Source organism: Scyliorhinus canicula, chromosome 4, assembly GCF_902713615.1.
Source record: "Scyliorhinus canicula chromosome 4, sScyCan1.1, whole genome shotgun sequence".
Lineage (NCBI taxonomy): Eukaryota > Metazoa > Chordata > Chondrichthyes > Carcharhiniformes > Scyliorhinidae > Scyliorhinus > Scyliorhinus canicula.
Window position 1 is genome coordinate 127,961,384 of NC_052149.1, and position 16,019 is coordinate 127,977,402.

A 16,019-nucleotide genomic window follows, 5' to 3' on the forward strand; every position below is an offset into this window, starting at 1 on the left:
GAGGGACAGTAGGGAATTTATGCTATATCTGTCTCAAACCTTGGTTGGGCCACGTACTAGTCACCAAAAGAATATAGAGGGAAGAGGGGGTGCAAACAAGATTTACAAGGATGGTAACCAGAAATGTGTGGGTTTATATATTGGGAAAGGGTTGACAGGCTGGGTCTCTTTTGTTTTGAAAGGGGTGATCCAACAGAGGTCTTTAAAATGAAGATAGGTTTTTATGGAGTGGATACAGATAAAGAGGGAATGTTTCCTCTTAGGTGGGGATGGGGAGCATAACTAGAAATCATCAATATAAAAACGTCACCAATAAATCCAATAGGGAATTCAGAAAAAACTTCTTTCCCCAGAGTGGTGAGAATGTGGAACTCGCTCCTGCAGTGAATGGTTGCAGTGGATAGCATAGATGTATTCAAGGGCAAGATAAATAAGCATATGAGTTGGCATAGATATAAACAATAGATTTAGATGTGAAAAGATGGCAGGAGTGTTGAGTGGAGCATAAAACCCAGTATGGACCGGGTGGTTAAATAACCTGTTTCTGTGCTTAGAAGTCCGGCAATTGAAGCAGTAGATAAAGTGCTGAATGAGATACTTACAGCGTGTGGAATTGCTGATCTTGCAATCTCAAACCAATGAATGTGTCAGAGACTGATTTTTGGTAAAATAATCAATGGAAATACCATTTTAAAAAATCATTGATAGGAGAGGAAATCAATTGTTAACCAATTCATCTTTCAGAACAAGGTAATATGCCAGTGGAAGTCCCTATTCTGCTTAGCTTTCATTTCAACTTTCAAACTAACTCAACAACGTTTGTGTCACCTTTCTTCAATTTTATTCATATATTCAAAACTATCTAATCTAATTTTCTAATGATTGCGTCATCAACAAACCTCATTCCCATACTGGGTCAAATTTGCCTTATTAATGGAAGGAAAATGTTATATGTCTTTGAGGAGCTCACCTTTCCTTTGTCATTTAATTGTATTTTTGGGAGCTTCTATTTTTCATCTATCTTTCTCCAGCGTCTTGCTCGTAAGGGTCTTTTGCAGGAGTCACTATCAGTTAGAGCTGAATGTCAACGATTCAATCAACAATTACCCCGATAATAAGAGGGAGATGAGAAGATTTAGCAGCTGGGAAAGAAAATTTTCTTTTAATGCTCTGCTTACTGATCACAGACAGCCAGATAGAAGGTTACAGGGTGGGTAGGCCTGCCACGCCAATCCAACAATGAGTCATCAGGAATAGGAGATAGTCATTGCGATGGTGGCAGCAGGTCATCACATTGCACCAGCAGGGGGAGTTGAACAGATAGCAGTGCAAGTTAAAGATTAACAATATGCCAGAAGGGGATTCTCCTCTTAGCCCACAAGCAGTGCTGTAAAGGCACTTTGCTAATACGTTCAGCCTTTCACATCTCTCTTCAGCTATTGGCTTTCCCAGAATGGGGTTGAGGAAGAGAGGGGTATGTGGGGGAGGGGAGGACCAGTGGGGTGGGGGGAAACGAGCAGAGGTACTACAGAGAAGCCGAAGTAGGTTGTAAGGGAGGAGGGGCACAGTGAGAGAGAAGGAGGGAAGGAAGAAGTATTTCATCACAATGATCTGACTATCATGATGTGCTGGCAGGATTGATGAACCAGCTGGCCTTGCACTGCCCACCAATTTTGTATGTTCTGTGCTATATATCTTGATGCACGTGATTAACGTTTTAGGTCAGATTTTCCATTTACAATTGGCCCATTTCTGTGGTTACTTTTGGCAAACTTCGGGCCCATTTTGAGTGTTTTTATTGAGGTAAAAACGACCATTTCAGGGTTTAAAAAATTGCCTTCTCAATACTGAACCACAAGCTGATAATGAGTTACAGAATCATATATTTGTTGCAGTTAGCTTTGTCTAAAATAGAAAAATTATATCGGCCTGCGCAAAGTAAAATCAATGAATCATTGACAACTATTATATTATAAATGAGTCACTCGTCAACTTGCTAAATAATATTTATTTTTAACATTATATAATGTTCCGTGCTTTCCCCACTTTTAACTTGGATAAGAAGTTGAACATTAGAGTATGTCAAACATTTCCACAATGCAAGAACACAGGATAGTAATGCAAACTGCTGCTGTGGACTGAGAACTTATTGCAGGACATTGTGTCCACCTTCAGAGCAAGTCTTCTTCAGCAAGTTTGCCTTTCAAGTCAGTGGTGTTAGGGTTAGAGAGATTTAGCAAATGGGAAACACAATTCTCCTTCATTTCAGTTACAAAGAAGATGAGCGAACCCAAGCCATCCAGCATTGCATGACATAACAGAGGCCATCCTCATACAAAACTGCCAGCATCAGCTGTAGTAATCCAAAAGGAATTCACATGGATGAGAATTTGCCTTTCGGAAAAAGTAGGATCGCCTGCGTTGTGCATGTCTTAGGGATACTTCGTCTGTTTGTAGATGGGGTGTTCCGTTTCACTTGGGTTTGACACCTGTCCATTGCCTTTGCCGAAAGGCTTTGAAAGCTGCCTTCCACGATGTGCTCAAGACCTCCAGGGAGCAGTCCCAAATGTGAGGGAAAACTGATGTGTTTAAGCATGTTCAGATCCCAATGGAATATGGTATCAATTACAGGGGTCATGGTTTCCATCACAAGTTTCCACTGTAAAATAAAAAGTATGTTCTTTACTTCATTGTTGATGTGAACCTCAAAGTATTTACATCTGTCGCTTCAAGATCGAGCTGAAAATATGGTTAAGGAAAATCAAACCCCCAATGAGTATTCAATAGCTACAGTTAGTGAGTAGCAGCTCCTTCAGTCAGTGCCAGAGATCGCTGGAATTCATGATGACTGCCTGGCAAAAAAGTTCTTGCATTTTAGTTCCCTCGCATACTCGCATGCTGGTTGAAATGAACTTAAAAGGTTTTGAGCATTGAAGAGCTGTAGACTGCAGTTCCAGCATTGTCAGTGGAAAAACATACCATAGGCTCAGGAAAGAACAACTGGGTCTGGGCTTCACATTTACCAGCTTCCGAAATAATTGATAGGATTGCCCAATCCACAATATTAACTTTAATAACCTATCCGACCACAATCTTTTAAAAAAAAACAGTATTTAACACCTTCAGCGAAGCACATGCAGCACAAGTCTTCACCATTTTTACTGCTGTATGTTGCCTATCCTCAGTTCAGTGTAGAAGGTAAAGGGGGCAACAGGGGCCAATAACCTGCTGTTACTTTCACTGGGGAGGGAGTTCACACAGACTTCCTCAGAATTCATCAACTCATCAGCTCGCTAAAGTCAAATAGTTGGCTTGAATAGATCAGGTTCTTAAAAAAAGACATAGATCAAATGGTGGGAATACTATTGTGCTTTGAAGGCTGGGACGTAGTAGGAAATCAACAGATAACGAAAATTTATACGTAAGATGGCATTTTTGTTCTTTGAAGAGAGAAGACAATAATAATTTCACCAACAACTCAATATTGCAGTTTTAATACAGCAAAACATCCCACGGTGCTGCACGGAAAAATCTATAAAATGTGGCACCATGACACAAGGAGGTAGGTTTTAAGGAGCACCGTAAAGGAGGGGAGAGTATGAAGGCAAAGAGGTTTAGGGAGGAAATTCTAAAGCTCAGGGTCTGCTTCAGCGTAGACATCTGAAGGCACAAACAGCCATGACTGAAATGATTAAAATCAGAAAGGTCAGAAATGGAGGACTGCGAGATGTGGGAAGGTTGGAAGGTTGGAAGAAATACCAGAAAGGGGCAAGGACACGGAGAATTTTTCAATCAAGGTGCTGCCAGACCATGAGCCAATGTAGGTCAGCGAACACAGAGGTGATGGGAGTTGGAAATGAGTTAGGACTAGGCAAGTGTTTCAATGAGTTCAATATTTAGGGTGGTTGCAAGATGGAAACCAGCCAGGAGAACATTGAAATGTTGTAGTCGTCTACAGTGAGGGCCTTCACTGAAAGTCGATACCCAAAGAAAAAGTTGGAGTTAAAGTTTCAGCAAACTGGATTACAATAGAACTTGGAAATGTGCTGCCTAATGTCACCGAAATTCCCACTGGTCTTGGTTTGTTGGAAGAAAGTTCAACTGCCCCTAATCGAGACTAATGTGAAAAGAGAGCACTGCAAACAGCATTTAGGACAGAGATGAGGAGAAATTTCTTCACCCAGAGAGTGGTGAATCTGTGGAATTTGTTACCACAGGAAGTAGTTGATGTCAACATTGTATGTTTTCAAGAAGCAGCTAGATATAGCACTTGGGGCGAAAGGGATCAAAGGATATGGGGGAAAGTGGGATTAAGCTATTAAGTTGGATGATCAGCCTTGATCAGAATGAATGAGGGACAGGCTCGAAGGGCTGAATGGCCTCCTCCTGCTCCTATTTTCTATGTCTCTTAGCAAACTAGCAGGGGATAGGGTGTACGTCTGTGGAGAGCAGGAAGAATTAGCTTTGATTGCAACAGTACTTTGAAGAATTGCAGACGAGGTTGTAATTATGCAGCAGCGGTGATGAGGCCATCAATTCACGCGACCTTAAGGTAGGCCTTAAAACATCGGAGCCAATGCGAAAAGATTTATTTTGCCTCTGCATCCTGCGGGTCGAGTTCCAGTCGATTAGGCTTGAGGGCTGGTTCCATGGTCATTCCTTACTGTTTCTTAAGACGATTAAATTGATGAGACCATCAATTCACGCGACACGTGGTTAGAAGTGAACAGTGGTTTTAATCGTCTTACAACAGAGCCTGCCTGTGACAAGATGAACTCCAGATGAACTGGTAGGCAGGCTCTCAGCATCAACCTTTATACTTCCGGTTAGGGGAGGAGCCGTGGGTGGAGCCAAGGGTGGAGCCCAGTACAAACTCCCGTACACTCCCAGTGCATCTCTCCCTAGCAGCAGAGCAGCGCAACTGCTCGTGTGCCGAGCTTACAGAGACATAGTACAACATGTGTAATACAGTGTGAATTACGCTACTGTGATTCACCACATTCACCCCCTGTAAAAAAATCAAGTCCGGCGGGGGTGGTGGCTTACAGATTGAGTCTATCCGGTGGCCGAGTTGTCTGCTGTGATCGGCGGAGCACCGGGGTTGCAGCCCCTTCTGGTGGCTGGATGAGCACCGTCGGTTGGGGTACGATGGCGAACTCCGGGGGCGATTCCGACCAAGCTTCGTACCCGTCTGGTTCGACTGGGGACTGGGGGCGCTGGGAGCTAGCTGGCGCGGGCGCGCAAAAAAAATGTAGCAAACTGGTAGGTGCGGGGTCATGGGTGGCGAGTTGGGTGGGATGTAGTGTGAGGGGTACCTCGGCGGTGGTAGTGGATCCTGCAGATTATAGGTCCCGGAGGGATACAGTGTCCTGACGGCCGTCAGGGAACTCATCGAAGGCGTACTGGGGGTTCAAATGTAGGAGCACTTTCTCTACGAGTGGGTCAGTTTTGTGCGTCCTGACGTGCTTCCGGAGGAGTACTGGGCCCGGTGTCTTCAACCATGCCGGGAGCGAAACCCCCGTGGTAATGCCTAGGGAAAAATAAAGAGCCGCTCGTGGGGGGTCTGGTTGGTAGCGGTACATAAGAGGGACCTAATAGCGTGGAGCACGTTGGGGAAGACTTCTTACCAATGGGAGATCGGGAGATTCCTGGATCGGAGGGTCAGTAGGACGGTCTTCCAGACCATCGCATTCTCCCTCTCCACCTGCCCGTTCCCCCCGGGGTTATAGCCGGTTGTCCTGCTCGAGGCGATGCCCTTGCCGAGCAGGTACTGACGCAGCTCGTCGCTCATAAAGGACGAACCCCGGTCGCTGTGTACATAGCTGGGGAAACCAAACAGGGTGAAGATACTATGCAGGGCCCTAATGACTGTGTGGGAGGTCATATCGGGGCACGGGATAGCAAAGGGAAAATGGGAGAACACGTCTATGTCGTTCAGGAAGTACACATTCCTGTTAGTCGAGGGGAGTGGCCCTTTGAAGTTGATAGCCAGGCGTTCAAAGGGCCGAGAAGCCTTGACCAGATGGGCCCTGTCTGGTCTGTAGAAGTGCGGTTTGCACTCCACGCAGATCGGGCAATCCCTGGTGATGGCTTTTACCTCCTCGGTGGAGAAAGGCAGATTTCGGGCTTTAATGTAGTGGGCGAGCCGGGAGAGCCCCGGGTGGCAGAGGTCATTGTGGATGGCTTTTAAGCGGTCGCTCTGTGCGCTGGCACACGTCCCGCGGGACAGGGCATCTGGGGGCTCGTTGAGTTTCCCAGGTCGATACATAATATCGTATTTGTAGGTGGAGAGCTCGATCCTCCACCTCAGAATTTTGTCATTTTTAATTTTGCCCCTTTGCGAGTTGTCAAACATGAAGGCAACTGATCTTTGGTCGGTGATGAGGATGAACCTTCTACCTGCGAGGTAGTGCCTCCAGTGACGAATAGCCTCCACAATGGCTTGTGCTTCCTTTTCGACTGAGGAGTGTCGAAGTTCCGAAGCGGAGAGGGTTCGGGAGAAAAATGCGACTGGTCTCCCTGCCTGATTTAGTGTAGCTGCAAGAGCTACCTCTGAGGCATCGCTCTCAACCTGGAAAGGGACGGATTCATCCACCGCCCGCATGGCAGCCTTGGCGATGTCCTCCTTGATGCAGTTGAAGGCCTGGCGATCCTCAGCTGACAGGGGGAAAAGTGTGGATTTAAAGAGTGGGCCGGCTTTGTCCGCATATTAAGGGACCCACTGGGCATAATACGAAAAGAATCCCAAGCATCATTTGAGGGCCTTGGGAAAATGAGGGAGAGGGAGTTCTAAGAGTCCGGGTCCGGGTCGGGACCCAGGACTCAGTTTTCCACGACATAGCCGAGGATGGCTAGTCTGGTTGTGCGGAAAACGCATTTGTTGTTTGTGAGGTTAAGCTTCTGGGCTGTCTGGAGAAATCGGTTGAGGTTGGCATCGTGGTCCTGCTGGTCATAGCCGCAAATGGTGACGTTATCCAAGTACGGAAACGTGGCCCGCAGCCCGTACTGGTCCACCATTCGGTCCATTGCTCATTGGAACACCGAAACCCCATTCGTGATGCCAAAGGGGACCCGGAGGAAGTGGAAGAGGCGGCCATCGGCCTCAAACGCCGTGAAGTGGTGGTCCTCCGGGCGGATTGGGAGTTGGTGGTATGCAGACTTCAGATCCACCGTGGAAAAAATCCGATACTGGGCGATCTGATTCATCATGTCTGCAATCCTGGGGAGGGGGTACACGTCGAGGAGCGTAAACCGATTAATAGTCTGACTATAGTCTATGACCATGCGGAATTTTTCCCCGGTCTTGACGACCACCACCTGAGCTCTCCAGGGACTGTTACTGGCCTCTATGATCCCCTCACGTAAAAGCCTCCGGACCTCGGATCGAATGAACACCCTGTCCTGTAGGCTGCAGCGAGTGGCTACGGGTTTACAGTCCGGAGTGAGGTTGGCAAAGAGAGGGGGGGGGGGGGGAGATTCACAGCGTGGCTAGGCTGCAGATAGTGAGTGGGGGTAGGGGTCCGCCGAAGCTGAGGGTGAGACTCTTGAGATTGCATTGAAAGTCGAGTCCCAATAAGAGTGGGGCGCAGAGTTCGGACAGGACATATAGTTGGAAATTAAGAGTAGCTAGCGCCTTGGATTGTTAGAGTTGCGACGGTGCCCCCTTGGATATGGACAGAGTGGGAACCCGAAGCAAGGGAGATAGTTTGCCTTGCAGGGAAAATGGGGAGCGAACAGCGTCTTACCAGATCTGGGTGTACGAAGCTCTCAGTGATCCCGGAGTCGAAAAGGCACGGTGTACTGTACCCGTTGATTTGGACCGTTGTCATAGAGTTGTGGAGATGCTTTGGGCGCGATTGGTCCAGTGTGACTGCGTTGAGTTGCAGGTAGTCGGCGGCTCGGTCGGATGCGCTGGGATGGCCCCCGCTGAGGTCGCAGTCTTCAATCGAGTTTTCTGAGTGTGGAGAGGATGGGGCCCAAGATGGCTGCCCCGTGCATCGCACGTGGCGGGCGGCGAGGAAGATGGCGTCCAAGATGGCGGCCCCCATGAGTCGCCCATGGTGGACCGCGTGGTGGGGGTCCGCCAAGGTGGGAGCCATGGATCGCACGTGGCGGGTGGGGGCGGAGTCGGGGCATAGGCCGCTGCGTTCCGGGGCCTGCGAGTGCGGAGGGCGATTACTTTGTGCCGCTGGAGGTTTAGGGGCTGGGGCCTTCCTTGCCAGGCACACTCTGGCGTAGTGGCCTTTTCGCCCGCAGCTGCTGCGGGCCGGGCAGTGCTGCCGCGGGTGCTGGGGCTGGCCACAAAAGTGACAGGCTGGGGCAGCATAGTGGCTGGGTGGCCACACGGCGCAGGCCTGGGGGAGTCGCTGGTCAGGGGCAGGAAACGAGGTGAGGCTACAAAATGAGACCTCCATAGTTGTAGCGAGTTCAACAGTATCTTCTAAATTTAGGGCCCCCTTCTCCAGCAGTCGCTGGCGCACGTAATTCGATCTAAGGCCTGCAACAAAGACATCGCGGACAGCAAGTTCTCTATGTTCTGCAGCAGTTACAGCCTGATAATTACAGTCCCGGGATAAGGCTTTTAAGTCTCTGAGGAATTCTCCTACCGATTCTGTAGGGCGCTGGCTGCGAGTAGTAAAAACGTGGCGCGCGTAGACCTCATTGATAGGCCTCACGTACATTCTATCGAGTAATGCCAGGGCCTCTGTATATGAGCCGGTACAGTTTAGCTGAGTAGATATACGATGGCTCACCCTTGCGTGCAGTGGACTGAGTTTCTGCTCCTCCGTCGTTTCTGTGGTGCTTGCTTCAGCCAGGTAGGCCTTAAAACATCGGAGCCAATGCGAAAAGATTTATTTTGCCTCTGCATCCTGCGGGTCGAGTTCCAGTCGATTAGGCTTGAGGGCTGGTTCCATGGTCATTCCTTACTGTTTCTTAAGACGATTAAATTGATGAGACCATCAATTCACGCGACACGTGGTTAGAAGTGAACAGTGGTTTTAATCGTCTTACAACAGAGCCTGCCTGTGACAAGATGAACTCCAGATGAACTGGCAGGCAGGCTCTCAGCATCAACCTTTATCCTTCTGGTTAAGGGGTGGAGCCAAGGGTGGAGCCCAGTACAAACTCCAGTACACTCCCAGTGCATCTCCCCCTAGTGGCAGAGCAGCGCAACTGGTCTTGTGCCGAGCTTACAGAGAGATAGTACAACATGTGTAATACAGTGTGAATTACGCTACTCTGATTCACCACCAGCGGTTAGTGTACCGATTACATTCCATCCCACTTGTGGCCACCTAAAATGGCATCCGGCGAGGGACACTGGGAAAAGTGGCCCAGTTCAAGGGCAAGCAAGTTGCAGCTCTGAATAAACAAAAGCTGCAGCCCAGACTTTGCAATGTAACACAGGAAAAGGGCCATCAAAAGGCCATCCAGGGACAATGGGTTTAAATGCAAATTGATTCTAAAGTAACAGACTCAATGGTGTCTGTTTTTCTTATTTGGAAAGGCCAACGTGCCTCAGACACTAATGGACATGGCCAGTAAGGACATGTCCGCTATCAAGGTGGCGGGTCTTGATTGGACTTAAGCGATCAGGGTGATCAAACCCTGATCGATTGATTAGCAGTTCACCTGGGACTGCCGAAAAGGACTCAAAATCCCAGGGATAAAAGGTGCTGCACAATACCTCGATCGCTTTGTACAGCAACAACCAACAACGGTGATCCTTCACTGTCCGGAGAAGACGACCATCCATGACACCAGCAGAAGGAAGACCAGAGCCAAGAACGAGGAAGACCAACAACCAACCATTGAGAACTGCAAGACTGCGGGCCATAGATAAAGGCCTTATCTGCCCGGTACTTTGCCAGTCACTTGATGTATGTTAATGTCTTGTGCAAACTTCCTTTGTAATTTAACTTATGTTGTATGTGTGTGTGTGTGATTGAGTAACATTAACAATCGTGTGATAGTAAATAAATAGTGAATTATTCTATGAAACTGACTTGTAGTCATTTGTCCACCGTATACGGGTAAAAATACACTGTGGTTTAGGCACAACACACTCCAGCCTGCAGCAGAAGCAACGCGTTCTTGCTATTTGAATTTCCATGTAAATGATTATGCACTGCATTTCCAAAGTATATTCAGGGAGGATGAATAATGGCAAGAAAAACTGCTATTGCTTGTAAATTGCTTTGTTGAATGGAACAATAACGCTTTATAACACACACCCATCCAGTTGAAAGACACTTCAAAGAACGATCCAAGAGGAAATTGGTCTTGGTTGGTCAATAATTGACGTGTCCATTCAGATGGCTTTTCCTTGGTGATAGTTTCGAACAATTAAGGTGCTCACAACAATCAGAATGATTTTGAAAGGGTTTTGGAAGGATGGAAGAAATGAAAGATCTTACATTGCTGGAACACTTTTTACAACCACAAGACATCCTAAAGGAGTTTTGCAGCCAATGATGCACTTTAGAAAAGTAGTCACTGTTGTAATATAGGGAAATGCAGCAGCCAATTGTGCACAGCGAGTTCTACAGGAGCTAATGGCCAGTGATATTTTCAGTGATATTGGTTGTAGAATAAATAATGGGTATGACACAAGGAGAACTCCCATGTTCCCTTCTCGAAGAGTAGCAATAATCCTTGAGAGGCAATAAAAGTTTTACTCTAGAAAAGACTCAAAAAAACAAAAAGCAATGAAGATTGGAAGTTGGGAGATTTACAAAATTAAAAAAATATAGCTTAGAAACTGATTGGCACTGGCTCGTTAAATTAATACAGAAATAACTTATGCACAGAAAGTTATGAACAATGACTGAATGGAGATGGCAGTGACAAACTACAGGTATCGCCAAGCATCCTGTAGCAAGGCAAAATATTACCACAACCAATCTACTGCAAAGGCAGAGGTTTTATAGCTTGTGCTCACATCACAGACTTTGGCCAAAATACTGGAAGCTCGCTTGTAATATGGCAAATACAAATTGTGAAGTTAAACACGTCTTGGATTTTAAATGTGACTCTGTTCCTATAAAAAGGTTTGACTGATCCCACCATCCAAACCCAATTTGGTTGTGCTGGGAAGTTCCAGATTTGCTTAAGTACATGTGAAATAGTATTTCCTGACTTCACCTGCAAGTGGATAGCTCTGGTCCTGCATCTGAGAAAACAGCTTGTGCATCTACCCTATCAGATCCCTTTATCACTTTAAAAACCTAGATCATATCACCCTAAACTCACGGAATACAAGTTTATGTAATCTCGGCTCATAACTGAACTCTCTTAAACACTGGTGAATCTCCATTGTACCTGTTTTAAGACCAATTCAGCATATTCTTTCTGAGGTGAGGTGCCCAAAACTGAACATTGAACTCCATATGCAGTCTGACCCAAGTTGAATCATAAATTATCCCCTTTGCATTTAAAGCCCCGAGATAAAGGCCAATATCCCATTGCCTTTTTGATTACTTTTATAGCTGCTTATAACCTTCCTGTCATACTAATAATATAATAATAATCGCTTATTGCCACAAGTGGGCTTCAATTAAGTTACTGTGAAAAGCCCCTCGTCGCCACATTCTGGTTCCTGTTCGGGGAGGCTGGTACGGGAATTGAACCCGCGCTGCTGCCTTGTTCTGCTTTACAAGCCAACTGTTTAGCCCACTGTGCTAAACCAGCCAAGAAGGCCAAGTAATATCCAAGAAGGAACTGCTCGTAACCCTCAAAGCTTAATCTTGTGATAATTATCAGAGTTTGTGTCAAATATGAAGTAATGCACAATAACTCTGTGACTATCTTAATTTCCGATTACTTTGGCAATTAGGAACAAGTTAAGTTTACTCAGTTTGGTGCAACAGTTCTGCTGCGATTGGGATGGCTTGTAATATAGATCCAGAATCTACTGCAGTGGTCATACTGGTGATGAAGTTAGACCATGTTACTCCCCAATCTTTCACTGGTGAATTCACATGACAGTTTGTTGGAAAGAGAAATGGAATATGTTACAGTGAGCAGAGCGGTGGATAAAGAGCTGTGCAGACAATATTTCATTTACAGATCATAGAATTTACAGTGCAGAAGGAGGCCATTCGGCCCATCGAGTCTTCACCGGCTCTTGGAAAGAGCACCCTACCCAAGGTCAACACCTCCACCCTATCCCCATAACCCAGCAACCCCACCCTACACTAAGGGCAATTTTGGACACAAAGGGCAATTTATCATGGCCAATCCACCTAGCCTGCACATCTTTGGACTGTGGGAGGAAACCGGAGCACCCGGAGGAAACCCACGCACACACGGGGAGGATGTGCAGCCTCCGCACAGACAGTGACCCAAGCCGGAATCGAACCTGGGACCCTGGAGCTGTGAAGCGATTGTGCTATCCACAATGCTACCGTGCTGCCCCTTGATTTACATCAAGATATTGCGATAGAATATCAGGAACATGCTTAGGATCAATGGCTTCAATCATATAATGTGGGGGTGGGTCGCATGTATGCATGGAATAAATGTTTTGGTGAGGTTTAATTTACCCGTTGGGTTGGCACTGAAGTAGTATAAATTGGTGTTCAAGGAGGTTAATGCATACAGCAATCTCCTGAACTGCAAATTATCCCAGATTTTTTTCCCGGTTGCAATCCAGGCCTTGCATTCAAGGTCAATACTTACCAATATAAAAATATCAGTCAGAGAAAATTAGAACATACTAGAACATTACTTCATTATAGTTTGAAATTTGAAGCATGTTTCTCAAGAGGATGTCCTACTCTTTCTCTTGAGCAGGGCAGTTGAATGTTTTATAGATGCTGAGCCCTCTTGCCACCACTGTTTAATGGCCTGAGTGACTGTGGGGATTACAATAATATCAATTCCACAGGGAGTGGACCACCTCCATCTGGGGCAACGCCACATCACTCTGTGACTGCCACCACCTCTGGGTGGATTTTTGAACCAAAATAAACAACAAAAAGCATTTGAATTGACACTGTCACCGTGCTTAATGGGGGAAGGGGGGAGGAAGAGACTGAGGGGGTCATGTTGGAGATGTATAAAATTTTGAAGGGCATATATAGAGTAGGCAGGAAGAAACATTTCCCTTGGTGGAGGGATCAATGACCAGGGGGCATAGATTTAAGACAAAGGGCAGGAGGTTTAGAGGGGATGTGAGGAAAAGCTTTTTTACCCAGAGGGTTGTGGGAGTCTGGAACTCACTGCCTCAAAGGGTGATGGAGGCAGAGACCCTCATAACATTTAAGCAGTATTTAGATGTGCATTTGGGATGTCAAAGCATACAAGGCTATGGGCCAAGTGCTGGAAAATGGGATTAGAATAGTTAGGTGGATGATTTTGAGCAACGCAGACGCGAAGGGTCTTTTCTATGCTGCACAGCTCTATGACTCTATGAGATGGGTAGTGCTATGATAATTAGCTGCTCAACTGTTTTGACAAGGGTCTATGTGGCGAATTACAAAAGCCTCACACAGTAATGATATGGTGCACTTAATGGTACAGTAGAAGCCAGTCACATCACAATTGCTGCACTTTGTACACCGCCCAAGCCCCCAATATTTCTTACGTATTGTGTGGGATTTAGCAGTCGTCTGTCATACGTTTATTTTGAGGGGAGCCAGCTACTTCGGCCAAATCCCAGAGACGCCATTAGTGTCTCATATCATAGGCAGGCAGCACTATTAAAGGTACGCCAATTCAAATGATTTTTGAACTAAAATAAACAGAAAAAATCAAGCCCAAAAGATAGAGAGAGAAACCAAATAAAAGTTTAATGTGTCGGCCATCGGTTACACAAAATGGCCATGGGTGCAGCAAACACTTGCTCAAGAATCAGTTGGGTAGGAACTGGAGTTTACAACACGGCGCACAATCAAGGGTTGTTCCTTAGCTGCCGTGGAGGACGAGAAAAGAAAGATTTAGGTGTGAATGTTCACTAAATTGTCCATCAGTGTGATGCAGTTAATTGACAAAGCTGAACAATTCCTGCACTACATTCTGAGGCTACGAATCAAAAGACATTGGGCATGATTCAGCAGGCAAAATGAGCCTAATGGCTCATTTAAATATGCAGATCTGGATCAAGCCCAGTGAGGGCGAGATCCAGGTCTCGCCAGTGGGAGTGAGAAAGATGACCAGTGATCGTTCTGGCGTGGAGCCCGATTTGGAGCTCTCCTAGGGTTCACCCAGTGCGCTTGGATCCGTGCTAGGCACAACGCGATCATTGAATTGTGCCCATTATCTTTATTTATTGTACCTGGTCTTCAAATGGTTCAGTGGCAATTGGCTGCACTGCCTCTTTCTTTATTATGAACATTCATGTAAAGATAATCATAAATGCAAAAAATCAATAGCAGAAATATATCTGTAGTTGTTTAGGATCACCAAGCACATAACATAAATATATCACCTATTCTGAGAGGTAGCACCTCAGTACTACTCCTTTAAAATGAATAGGGCTACAGAAAAACCTAGGAAAGAGACACTGAATTGTATCAGTCATGGGTCAGCACAGAGCCATCCTACCCGGAACATACTGAACCAAAGTCATTGTTTACGCCTATTATGAACTGCACAACCTGCCGTTTGCAACATATATTCCTCACCTGGGAACAACCTTGGCTTGAATTTTTTTTTTATTGGGTCGCAGGGCCATCACATAAATGTGCAGTTGTGGTTTGGTGCACTTTTATGCACTTACTTTTTATTACACCTACAAGAATCGCCAAACATTTGGTGGTGTGTGCCTACAAGCCTGCCCAGCGAGAGAAGGCATGTATCATTAACTTTAAAGTGGCATTGTCCAACAGAAATTATAGGTGCGTGACTGGGGTTGTACCATTTTAGCCGCTTGTATTAATTTAAATGGAAAAAAACCTTACACACAATACAGGTAAGTGCATATCGCACACGTACATTTACTTAAGAGGCTTAATCGAGGAGGTAAAGCACCCAACGACGGAATAAACCGCTCCAATTTCCATTTCACCATTTTACCAACAAGTGCACAAACAGGTGAAAGTTTGCATGCACATACCATGCAAACACAAGTATTGAGTTCATACAACCAACAATACCTATCTCTATATTTACCGATTAGAAAAGCAATTATTCACGTGTGGCTAATTGCTAACGTATTGGCCAACGCTATTCTAAGTCAATAATGATATCCAGAATGAAACTACAGAGTTTTCTTTAAAGCTAGTTTTTATTCTGGATGAAAGGGCTTAAGTCTTTACTTTCTACAGTCTCAAGGGACAGCCACATGAAAATATACATGGCAAACAAAGCCTTGAAAAACAATGGTGGTTTTTATCCACAGTTCTCTTAGAGAACAGAGTATTTTCTTAAAACTTTGTCACATACCTTCTTCTTCCTTATCATCCTGAGGGGAAAGGGTTAAGCTGGCCTGCCTCCCATGGTATAGCATAAAGCCCGTTGTAGGAGGAGCGGTTCCATCTCTCTCAGACTGCTTCTGCAAGGACACCACTTCATACATCGTGTCACCAATACCTGCATGGGCTTTGCCTTCTGACTGCAAAAGAAAACAAAAATACTCTTCAGAAGTTGCTACAAAATTAACCTCTGTTGAGGCCAGGAAAATGATTGGTGTCAGTAAATCCTGGAATCACCGAGACAGAAACTAGATTTTGATGCTGAAAATACCAGAACCCAAGCTACCATGATTCTCATGGTAAAGACATAATCCATTAAATCACAATACAACCAAAATCATTAAAACATTATCTAGTCATGATCACATTTGTGAGAACTTACATTGTGCAATCTGACTGCCATGCTTCCTACATTGCAATAGTGATTACACATCCAATGTACTTCATAATTTTTGCATTGGACCCATATTGGGTCCAATTCACATGAACCACTTGAAAGCAAGGACAAATAGGATTGAATTCATCAACATTAACCACATGACGCCACAGATCAATCTGCCAGATCAATCAAGCTCACTATAATATTTGTCTTGAAGATATGTA

General features: G+C 45.6%; 1 protein-coding gene across 3 annotated transcripts in view; it reads right to left on the bottom strand.

Moving 5' to 3' along the window:
- Positions 1-16,019, bottom strand: part of rabgap1l (RAB GTPase activating protein 1-like) — a 698,291-nt gene that overhangs the window by 461,605 nt on the left and 220,667 nt on the right. For all 3 annotated transcript variants that reach the window (XM_038795179.1, XM_038795177.1, XM_038795178.1), the window contains one exon: positions 15,388-15,556. In XM_038795179.1, coding sequence (XP_038651107.1) covers positions 15,388-15,556 — 169 coding nt within the window. The remainder of the gene's footprint in view (positions 1-15,387; positions 15,557-16,019) is intronic.